The sequence below is a fragment of the Cnephaeus nilssonii genome (genome assembly GCF_951640355.1).
Source record: "Cnephaeus nilssonii genome assembly, chromosome: 16".
In the NCBI taxonomy this organism is placed as follows: Eukaryota; Metazoa; Chordata; class Mammalia; order Chiroptera; family Vespertilionidae; genus Cnephaeus; species Cnephaeus nilssonii.
In genome coordinates this window covers 38,045,352-38,057,695 of record NC_137087.1, presented here as the reverse complement: position 1 = coordinate 38,057,695, position 12,344 = coordinate 38,045,352, and the positions used below count along the sequence as shown (strand labels likewise).

General features: G+C 35.8%; 1 protein-coding gene across 2 annotated transcripts in view; it reads right to left on the bottom strand.

The window, feature by feature from the left end:
- Positions 1–3,487: 3,487 nt before the first annotated feature.
- The window catches only part of TNKS2 (tankyrase 2), a 61,774-nt gene continuing 52,917 nt past the window's right edge, over positions 3,488–12,344 (bottom strand). For both annotated transcript variants that reach the window (XM_079794128.1, XM_079794129.1), the window contains 4 exons: positions 11,643–11,748; positions 9,487–9,673; positions 7,109–7,265; positions 3,488–5,801 (listed from right to left, as the gene is read on the bottom strand). In XM_079794128.1, coding sequence (XP_079650254.1) covers positions 5,739–5,801; positions 7,109–7,265; positions 9,487–9,673; positions 11,643–11,748 — 513 coding nt within the window. In that variant the 3' untranslated portion in view covers positions 3,488–5,738. The remainder of the gene's footprint in view (positions 5,802–7,108; positions 7,266–9,486; positions 9,674–11,642; positions 11,749–12,344) is intronic.

Below are 12,344 nucleotides of genomic sequence, written 5' to 3'. Positions count from 1 at the left end.
CAGTGTATTATTCCTTTGTAGTTAATGTCTTTTCTCCTTGGTTGCTTTTATTAAAAAAAATGTTTTTATTGATTTCAGAGAGGAAAGGAGAGGGAAAGAGATAGAAACATCGATGAGAATCATTGATTAGCTGCCTCCTACACGCCCCCACTGGGGATCAAGCCCACAACCTGGGCATGCGCCCTTGACTGGAATCGAACCTGGGACCCTTCAATTCACAGGCCAACGCTCTATCCACTGAGCCAAACCAGCTAGGGCTCTCTTTGGTTGCTTTTAGATTTTTGTCTTTTGCAATTCTACTACATGTCTAGAAGCAGACTTGTTTTATTCACCCTACTAGATATTTGTTATGCCTCTTTAAGGATTCATATTCATTATAAATTGTGAAAACATCTTCAAATCTCTCCCATCCTGTTTTTTTAAAAAATGTATTGATTTCAGAGGAAGGAGAGAAAGATCAATGATGAGAATCATTTATTGGCTGCCTCCTGCACGCCCCCCCCCCCCCCCCCCCGGGACCAAGCCCACTACCAGGGCATGTGGACTTTCTCATTCTGTTCTCCACGTCTCTTATGCCTTTCCTAGTTCCAATCTTTTCCTGTTACAATCTGGGTCTTCTGATTTATCTCCTAATTCACCAATTCTTCAGATATGCCCAATCTGTGGTTTAACCTGCCCATTGAGTTCTTAATTTCATTAATTATATATTTTTTAGTCTTCAAAAGCTAAGTTTTCCAAATCTACTTTGTTTTTCAGTGTCATCTTTTATAATGGTTTTTATGCTTTCTCCCCCTCCCAGTCATTTTAAACATCCTTATTCCAGTTATCCTGTGTGTGTGCATGCGCTAATCTTCCAAGACTGTGTCTGAAGACTTGTGTTCAAAATAAATTGTTTTGGATTAAAAAAAAAATGTTTTTCATTGAATTTAGAGAGGAAGAGATAGAAACACCCTGCACATCCCCTATTGGGAATCAGGTTCGCAACCCAGGCATGTGCCCTGACTGGGAATTGACCCCTTATGGGTCGACACTCAACCACTGAGCCACACTGGCCAGGCTGCTTTGGATTTTTGAATATGACTCCATTTGAGTGGAGCTTGTTTTTTTTCTGCACTGTAGGAATGATTCAGCTTGGGTTATGGGTATATTTTCCTTATCCAATCAGGCTGCCATGTCTCATCTGATGCTTTTATCAGTAATTTTTAAAGTGGGATCCTCAGGCACCTAGGGATTTATATACTTTACATTTTGAGCTTCTTAAGATTTCATTTATTTAAAAAAATATATTTTAAAATAGGGCTGACATTTAAAAATATATATATTTTTATTGGTTTCAGAAAGGGAGAGGGAGAAACATCAATGAGAATCATTGATCGGCTGCCTCCTGCACGCCCCCTACTCGGGATCGAGCATGCAACCCAGGCATGTGCCCTTGACCAGAATCGAACCTGGAACCCTTCAGTTGGTAGGCCGACGCTCTATCCACTGAGCCAAACCAGCCAGGGCAGGACTGACATTTTTTATGAGAGAGCGAGCGTGCACAAGAGAAAGAAACACTGATTTGTTGTTCTACTTATTTATGCATTCATTGGTTGCTTCTTATATGTGCCCTGACCAGGGATTGAATCTGCAACCTTGGTGTATTAGGATGACACTCTAACCAACTGAGCTGCCTGGCCAGGAAAGATTTCATTTAGATGAAGGTATCAGTGGGCTAATCTTGCTGCTTTAAAAATTCTATGTTCTATGTCTCCATGACAAGTGAGAAAACCCAACCACTAGTTCTGGAGCATACAGGGAAACATTAATACAATAAATAATAATTACAACAAGCAGTTATTGTCAAGTATAGTACTTAATGGCACATACAGAATATCATTTAGAAAAAAAAAGCATCATTTAGTTCTCTCAACAACCCTGTAAATACTCTGAAACGTATCAAGGTCATGTAATTTGCTCAAGACCACACAGTTGGTGAGGGATAGGGTAAAATTCAAATCCAAATCCATCTGACCTTAGAGCCCAAGCACTTAGTCACTATTTATTTATTGATTCAACAAGTTTTCTGAGGAATTATTATGTGCCAGGCAGGATGTGCTAAGTGATGGTCTAGTGGTAAACAAAACATATCTTTTATACCTTTCAAATGATCAGAGGGACCAATTTTTTCTTCCTTTTAATTTCTAATTTGTTGCAAACTATTTTGTAAAGAAAATTTAAAAACATTGCAGCAATATCTAACTGCTCTAAAAGTTTCCTCAATTTTTTTCATCTCTCCATAACCTGCTAACAAAGTCTGTGGACCAACCTACCCACAGGCTACTTTTGTATAGCATTGCTGAAAAGTCTATTGGCAGACTATTTGGGGGGGCTCTGTATATCTAGGGTGTCCCAAAAAGTGTATACACACTTTGAATAATTACTAATTCCAATGGGTTAAATCTGAAAAGAAACATCAACTGAGCTATCAGAAAAAAGTGTGTGTACATTTTTTGGGGACACCTGCATTTGTGTGATTTGGGGCAACTGTGGGCGGATAATGAATTAGAGAAGACACTTCTGATAATGGTGGCTTGTATGTGGAGAGCAAGAACCTTCTATGAGGGTGTAATTAAATATTTTAAGTCACAGTCTGCCTAGCTAGTAAGCATGAAAAGAGGGGTGGGGTTGTAGAAATTCAGGAGCCAGTGAAAAGGCCACAGTATAGTCTAACTTTACAAAAATATGACAGTCCTCCAGGGGAAGAATGGGTCCTACAACTTGCTTCCTCTGTCACTATAGTCCTCTAACAGCACGGGACAGTAGGTAAAGGGCAAGTCAGGAATACTAATCTTAAAGCTTAGGGAAGTTTATTTGCATGTTTTCTTTCTCCATCTCCCTGCAAATAAGTGGATCACATCATACATGGGAATGCATGCTTGGGAACTAGCCAGCAAACACTTTAATACTGTCCTAACTGAAGCAGAAGATCAAGCTGCTGAAATACATTGAAAGCTGTGATTTATGGGTTATTTGTGCCATTATTCTCTTACTATGAAAAGCAGAGAATTGAACACATACACGTGGACATTCAGCATACTGAAATCTAAAATACATTTACTATGCTTTCTTTCAAGAGTAATAAATACCACTAACTTTAAGATTTGAAAACTTATAAAGAATTTTTTATATAATATAGAGAACAAAAATATACTCCTCTTTATAAGAAGAAAGATTTCCAAGGAATGAGCTTTAAGGTTTGCCAAAAGTAGTGTTGGGTAGACTAATTGTCTAAAAGCATATTATAGCTACTTTCAATCTTAAAGTAGCTGAGATGATATGGTCACAACCTTCAATATTTCAATCTTTAAACTGCATTGTTTATCACTATTAGACTCAGAAATACAATGTTTTCCTGCAATTGTGGTTTATTATAATCTTAATCCATTTTCTCAAAGTCCATTCAACACACTTACACTACTTCAGTAATTACCATGCTACCTGGAAAAACAAGTGAACAGTTTATTAAGAATTAAATGAGGGTATGGAATGTGATACAGTACAAGTAAGACACTCTAGGATGGATATAATAGTACTACTCACACACAAAGTTAAATCTCACTTCAAAAAAATTCACAAAACAAAGGAAAAAGCAATTGCATCATTATAAAGATATTTCATGCAAAAACTCCAAAAAAATACCCTAACCCCTCCAGCCCCCCTCCAAGCTCCCAACAAACAAAAAGCTATCTGAAAATATCACCATGCTAACATATTAACCACAATATAATCATTTATAGAAAAACAACACACTAATTAAGCAATGAATTAGATGAAACAACACAAGCTGCAATATTGTAAACTCATAGACCACAATAATTTTACATGATAAGCAATTCCAGATTCACTCATAGGGTGAGGATTATGGGCTAAATGATGAGAGATAAGGTATGTAAATATAAACTCCATCAATTCATCTCATTATCTTCTAATTATAAAACATGGAAGCTTCCAGAATCTGAAAAATTATATAAAATTTGGCATACTTCATTTGAGTTCCAAGAAATGACTTTAGGATCATGTTTGCAATTATTAGAAAGCTGTATAAAACCAGTTAAAGGTTAGGATTGACCTCAAATAATAATCACAACTTACATGGCATTTTATGGGGTAGCGTTCCCTCTACAGATGCCAAACAATTTACATGATAGAAACTCCAGATATGCATTTACTCTGATTAACTCTTAATCAAGGCAAAAAAACCACCATGATTTTCTAGCACTTTATGTACAAGTTACTGTAAAGGACCAATTAGTTAGAAACTGAATAAAATGTAAAACAAAGGTAAATTGGTGAATGGGAACATCCTCATTTACAAAGACTTAAGTGGGTAAAACTCTTGCCTTGACTTATGAGGAAGCTAGAGTCAACAGACTGCCAAGCCGTAACTTGTGTCTCTGTACCAAGATGCCTTAGCATTTTTCATGGAAAAGATAGTTTATATTAGAAAATAGGAATGGCATTTTATGGGATAGCATATCTTCAACTGGGTGAAATGTCATGATGAGGTGGCCCAGAGCAGAAAGCACCCTTCTCACTGGACCTGCCCATTCAGGAGGCCAGGAGAGAACTGGGACACCTACACTTCACGTTCTGGGTGGAGCTTACCTATTGTGTACAGATTGGCTAGAAGTATAAGAGTAAGGCCAAGGAGAAAGAACAGGAAAAAAATACTTAGGACAAAAAAACCACCCACTCCCCTTTGCAATTTTTACATTTACAGTGATTAGAACATATTGGAAAATGATTCAAGATTATCCTTCCCACCTCTGAAATTTAACTTCCTATTTATATTCCATGAAAAGAACACCATAATTGTTCAGTGGCAGGACATAACCTTTCTAAAAAAATAAAAGCATTTGCTCTAATTTTCACAGAATGACATGAAAAATTTTTCCAACGTGAAACCTAGAGTTTGATGCCAGTAAAGAAGCATCTTTAATATTCAGGACTACCATAGTTAGAGCTCTTTGGAATGTATCTTATACATATAAAGGTAGCACAAATTAAATCCCCAGAGTTCATGAAATAGGCTCTTAAATGGGAAAGATTTCTAATGAGAGATAAATGCTTCCATTAGCAAATTAAATGTGATAAATAAATCTTTCCCAACTGACAAAGTCTCTGCTGACAACTCAACACAGCCTCTGAAATCAAATGTAAAGACCAATCACGATGATGCAGGATGAAGTGCAGATGAGCGGTACACATGAAAAAAATCTGTAACCACTGCAATTCTGAAACAGTAGATTTATATTACAAAGCAATGTAAATAAATATCGGGCTAGTACAAAAGCTCTTATTTACAGTTTTACAAATGAAACTGTATTCAGTGTAAATGCTGTGTTTTAAGGAACACAGTACTGGATTAGTAAAATGAGTACTGTTGAGGGATTACAGTTTCTGTTAGAATCAATGCATAATGTATAAAAGATTCAAGTTAACTGTTTATAATTTAGTACAGACAAACCCAGTTTTAACCTGGAATGGCATCTGTTAAAGTGCTGAAAAACAGGAAATATTTAGAAAACACTGTACATTATTAAAGCTTTATCAAGTCAGAATGTTAAAACTTCTTTCACATTTTTTATCCTTTTGCCACAGGCTTGTCGAACAAGATGATTTTTCTCAGCAAAGGAGTAAAAATTAAGAGGCCACCAGCTGTTTCGATGATTTTAGGTTCAGTAGAATTAGTTTAATTATCCATCAACCATACCTTCAGGCCTCACAATCTGGTAAGTAATTAAATATTCAGGATAAGCCTAAAAGAGAAAGATTAATTCAAATGTTGATAAACAAAAAAAATTTTTTTTAAATAGACTTAACATAAGGATTCCTAAGCTTCAGGGAAGAAGTTCTAACTTAGTGCTGTGGATCAGATTCATGTGAGAGCATTTTCTCAAAACACCCCTACCTTGATTCCTGTCCCTTAGATTCTTCGGGTCTGGAAGGAGTACTAATTATGTGTTTATCTGTTTTTAATGACCTAGATGGTTCTAATACATATTCCCAATTCAGAACACAATCTAGAGAAGCTTTTGATCAGATCTGTGTCACTAAGAGCAAGAGGGTATTACACATTTCTTTGCTATAGGCAGATTAATTATGAAATATAGAATTCTACTTAACTGTATTTTAGAAAAGGTGAAAAAAAATCCAGTATAACTGGCAAAATCTGAATAAGGCCTGTAGATTAGATATATTTTATATCAATGGTATTTTCCTGATTTTGACAATTTTAAGAGAATCTCCTTGTTTTTAGGAAATACACTTGTAGTACAGATTTAAGAGTAAAAAAAACATGCCTATGTTCCTAAGGGTAAAGGAACTGTCCTCTCAAGTAGGTCAGAAAAAAAAAAAAGTATAGCCCTAACCGGTTTGGCTCAGTGGATAGAGCGTCGGCCTGCAGACTCAAGGGTCCCAGGTTTGATTCCGGTCAAGGGCATGTACCTTGGTTGCGGGCACATCCCCAGTAGGAGGTGTGGAGGAGGCAGCTGATCGATGTTTCTCTCTCATGGATGTTTCTAACTCTCTCTCCCTCTCCCTTCCTCTCTGTAAAAATCAATAAAATATATTAAAAAAAAAAAAGTATAAACACCTACTCAGGAGGGAGAGACTGATAAAGGAGAGAGAATATTAAAATGTCAACATCTGGGCCCTGGCCAGTGTGGCTCAGTTGGTTGGGCGTCGTCCCAGAGGTTGCCGGTTTGATTCCGAATCAGGGCACATGCCCGGGTTGTGGGCTCAATCCCTGGTGGAGGGTGTGCAGGAGGCAGCTGATGATGTGTCGCTCTCACATAGATGTTTCTCCCCCTCCCTTCCTCTCTCTCTTAAAATCAATCTTAAAAATCTTAAAAAAAAAAAATGAACATTTGAAAAATCTGGGTAAAGAAAATTCTTTACTATTTCTGTAACTTTTCTGTAAGTCTGAAATTATTTCCAAATAAATAAATAAATAAACAAAAAGAAACCCATTTCTCAAGACAATATACCTTGTTGAGATTAGTAAGAAGAGGTTAAAGTATGGCTCTAAAGTATTTTTGAAGATGAACAAATAAAAACGAGTTACCTGTTCTCCTCTGTAAATAACATATTCAGCTAATGCTAGGCCATTTACACTGGGTCGACCAGTGACTGAGTGATGTCCTGGAGGAGAATGTGCCATTTTCATTGCACTGAACTGCAGGAACGATTTCCCCAAGGTTACCCGGCAAAAGAGCAGCTGCCTATAGTGTGAAAAGGAAAAGATCTTACTGAATATAAAGTAGCATATGACAATTTTATTTGTGTACATTGTTTAAGCTTTTTAATATACTTATACATAAACATTTATGATTGTTTTTATCATTTCACTCTAAATGAACTTTATAAGAATATCTTCTACTATTCTCATTAATGAAAGAATTTTTCACTTTAATTATAAAACCTGAAAATGTAATAACTGTATAGATATCCAGACTCAGCCATCCTGCTTCTGCAAAAGCACAAATCATAGTCCAAGTGGGAAGGAGGAAGAGGTTTAAGGGGCTTCCATGAAGTGGCTTGCAAAGAACATTTTTCCAATTAAGTCCAGTAGATTCTACCTTTAAAATATATTTACAATCTATTCTCTTCTCTTAAATATTCACCTGGACTATAACAATGGCCTCTGAATTAGTCTTCCTGTTTCTACTCTAATTCATGTCTAAATTATTTTCCATTCAAGCAACCAGTGATTTAGGAAAGAAACAACAAAAACCAAAAAACATAAATCAGATCACATCACTTTTCTGCTTAAACCCTTTCTGCTCACTGTCCTTAGAAGAAAATCCAAATTTCTTACTATGGTACCAAATTCTCTAATCTTAATGTGTTCTTCATGCTCCAGACACATTTTCTTCTTTCACATAGTCAAACTTTCTTCCCCCACGGCCATGATACATAATATGCTCTTTCCTCTACCAGCCATTCTACCACTCTTCAAATGGCTAACATTCATTTTGCAGGTTTCAGGTGAAATGTTACTTCCTCAACTAGGTCTTTCCTACCAGAAGTTTAAGTAGGTTACTCTCCCACTCCCCTCAGGCATATGATTGGCCTTCTTTAGTTCCAAAGAACTATCTCTGGTTCCTGATTTTGGTGGACCAGTTGATGATTCTATTCTCCAAAGAGATACAGTCTATACTTGCTATTTAGCTTCCAGATAATAAAAGTAAAAATAGCAGTGTTCAATTTATAGAATCTCAAGAAATTATAAGCCTTCTAATCAGTCCAATTTATGATATAAAACAGAAATGGGTGAGAAGTCATATCCAGGAGGGCTGACTTCAGACCCTACACAAAGTCTAAATTAAGGGGGAAAACAACAACAAGAACTAAACAAAAACAGACCTCTCTCTCTAGGACTATAGTTCTTCACCTTGGCAACCTCTCAAAATCAGCTGGGAAGCCTTTAAAAATCCCAATGCCCAGATCATACCCCAGTCCAATTAAATGAGACTCTCTGAAGGTGGGACACAGACATTCATTTTTAAAGCTTCCTGGGTGATTCCAATGTGCTGCTAAGACCGAGAACTACTGCTCTAGGTTGTTGTTTTTTCTTCTAGATCTGTAATCAGAAGCATCAGGAAACTTGGTAGAATTCAAGTTCTAGGACCCCACCCCAGAAATATTAAATAAGCAACTCAGAAGATAGGGCCTGTGAATCCTGAAGCTTGCTAATGTTTGATAATTACTGCTCTAGATCTTTATAAGCAGTGCCCTAACTGTAGAATAAATCTCAATGTTTGATCTTATTTGATTTTTCAAATGGCAAAAAATAATTTATTTACCTATCAGGAGTTTATCCATTACAGCCAAGTTATTTGAATGCTTTTAACAACTGAGTTAGACCAGGATAACTACTTTGTACTTTCCCCCCTCTTTTTCTTATTTTTTTATTTACACTTCATGAATTTGCATGCCATCCTTACACAGGGGCCATGCTAGTCTTCTCTGATTCCAATTTCAGTATATGTGCTGCTGAAGCGAGCACACAAAGTAGTTATTTGATAATAATGTGCTTTCTATAGGATTGATGTGTTTTATTATAACTTTTCAAGTAGTAATATAATAAATTGAAGATTATGAGCATATCATAATGGAAGAGAGACTTCTTCATACATTGCCATGAAATAATTAGGCTTGGCAAGTAGTACCATTTTAGCATGTGAATTCTAAAATTTTTAGAGTTCACAGTCCCACAATTTTCAAGAGCCACAATAAAATCTTTCATGCCCAATGATATGTTCTTCTCAATATTCTTTAAAACACCAAATGTACTAATGATTAAATGAGTTAAACAGATCAAGTGCTTAGAACTGTGCTTGGCCCATAAAGTTCACCTAGCCTTGCACCCCAAAATTTTTAATATGGAACCAGTTCTTATCTGATTCTTATAAAAATAAATGAGAACAAGTGATCTCTTACCTGTGGCAAATGTAACAAGATCTGTCTTTGTGAACTGGACACCCAGTACCTCCTCCAATTCCATATACATACTGATTGCTTTTGGAAGAGTTTTCAGCAAAATAAATCCCAGCTCCGAACATGCCACCTATGTAGGCATGCCTTTCATCGAAGCCTTTATGGATAATTGCATTCACAAAGGGAGACCCTAAAACACATATAGATAAATAACAATTTTATCTTAAAATAAAAAGAACAAAAACTAAAGCTTCTTAGAAGTTAAACTCTTAAATATACATACACCACTACAATAAAGCAAAATCATAAAACAAGGACAAGTTAACTGTTAGCCGATTCACTATTTTAGAATAATTATTTTAGAGGAATTACAAAAGTCAATCAATGTTTTAACAGGGTGGTAAGTAGTTGATCTGGTAAAATAAAGACATACATATTCAACTAGAATAACCAACAGATCACTTGAAATATAAATGCTAGAGTTATCAAATTCCAGACCCTAAATCTATGCAAATCAGAACCAATAATCTTATAATTCACCTCATATAGCAAAGATGAGTTCATTAGGTCTTAGAATGACACCCATGTCTATGTACGTTTTTTAGATATCAAAAGTAACCAAAGTGATCTTTTTAATGTTCATTATCTTCTTTATACCTTGTTTTTCCTATATTTCCAATGCTCTGCCTTTCATCACCTGCTTTAACAGATTCCATCTGCAAAAGAGATGTGCCTTCATTCCCTGCACATTGACTTCTTTCTCCTTCTTCCTTGCATGCGTGCAAAGACAGGGAGCTTAGCCAAAGGGGAGGAACTGAGCATGGGAACCGGTCCAGGGAGTGGGGTCAGGATGGGAGCTGGGAAAGCCAATATAAAATAGCTAACTGATTCATCAACATCAGTGTCCCTGTTCATTAAGGGACAGAAAAATACAATGAATTCCACTTTACAGAAACACAGAAGAACAGAATCACTTATTTTAAATATGAATAACTAAAACCATTTATTAAGTAAATACATAAATATTTTGCTCTGTGCCAAGATATTATCATGATGATTTTTAGGGTTTTGGAATGAGAAATACCATTTAGATATTATGCACCATTTTAGAGTGCTATGATCTTCCAGAGACCATAAAATTTAAATGCTGTGTTTTATAGAACCTGACAGGTCTCTAGAAATTTTCTGCAATCAAGGCCAAATGAAAGAAAACAATGAGGCTACTATGGGTAATGTGCTTGAAGATTTGATAAATACTGCATTAACATCTATATTCATACTTACTATAAACTTGAAAGAACAATCAACACCTGGCAACTTGCAACATTAAAATGTAAGTTCAATAACAATGGCTCTTGACAATAAAGTTAATTGTAGTTTTGACACAAATAAAACAATTTCTCAGAATGATCATAAAAAGCAAAATATTACATAAAGGAAAAAAAGGCTCTAGCTGGTTTGGCTCAGTGTATAGAGCATCAGCCTGCAGACTCAAGGGTCCTGGATTCGATTCCAGTCAAAGGACTGAGTGCCCGGGTTGGGAACTCAGTCCCCAGTAGGGAGCATGCAGGAGGCAGCCAATCAATGATTCCCTCTCATCACTGATGTTTCTCTCTCTCTCCTCCTCTCCCTTCCTCTCTGAAATCAATAAAAATATATTAAAAAAAAGAAAAAGGTACTAGGACTTAAAAAAAAGGAAAATATGAATAGTTAACATTCCCATTTCTGTATTTTTTCCATTATGGCAATCTTATTTATATAAGCTATCCATTGGAAAATATACAAATTCAAAAGAGGTTAAAAATATGAATATAGCCCAGCCAGCATGACTCAGTGGTTGAGCATCAACCTATGAACTAGGAGGTCCTGGTTCGATTCCCGGTTAGGCTCGATCCCCAGTGGAAGCTGTGCAGGAGGCAGCTAATCAATAGTTCTCTCTCATCACTGATGTTTCTATCTCTCTCCTCTCCTCTCTGGTATCAATAAAAAACAAACACAAAACAAAAAAAAGGAAGAAAAAATGAATACAAATATGAAATTTACAGAAATAATTTTTAAAAATGACAAGAGGACTATATAGATTCATTACTATTTCATACTTGACAAAAAGCTATTCTAATGTGGAGAATGGTGGTAAGGTAGGAGGAAAGCAATCTTACCATGAAATAGCATTCTTTCATTTGCATGGTTGTGGTTTTCTTCGGAAACTTCTTTTCTCCTGTGAGTATACCTTTCCCATAGTTTCTTGTTACAAACTTTCTGAATCTATAAAAAAGGAACCAGAAAAATAACATCTTTAGCTTATAATAATTACTTACCTTCTTATCTTAACCAGAAATGGGCCACATAGTCAGAAGACGCAAAACTTTTCTCTAAAATGTAAACTATGTTATTTTAATCAACTAAAGATGGAAATATAGCTACATTTTGGAACCTGAAAACTTCAAAAGGAAAAAAGCTATGTAGGCCATATGTAAAGGTCAAGAATACCATTAATTGATTAAAATACTTCCATTCTCATTAATTTACAATTATTACTAAATATCTCCAACTCAGATATGTTTTCTATATGTAAGTATAAAAAAGATAATATATTTTCCCTGTATTATCTGTTTTTAATTAAAATATTTGAAATAGCCCATACCAATAAACATTCTTAAAATATACACACACATATCCCCTATTATTCCCTCTATCTTTCCCTAGCCCTCCAATTCCTAAAATTTTTGTCTGGAGAAGAGTTCATTTACGAGGTCAAATTTCACAATCCTCAAGCTGTTGCTTAGCTGTGTTTAAAGGTGCTATAGCCCCCTGCTGGTCCTAGAGCACATCTGGAAGCTGGTTTTAATTCTGACTCAAAA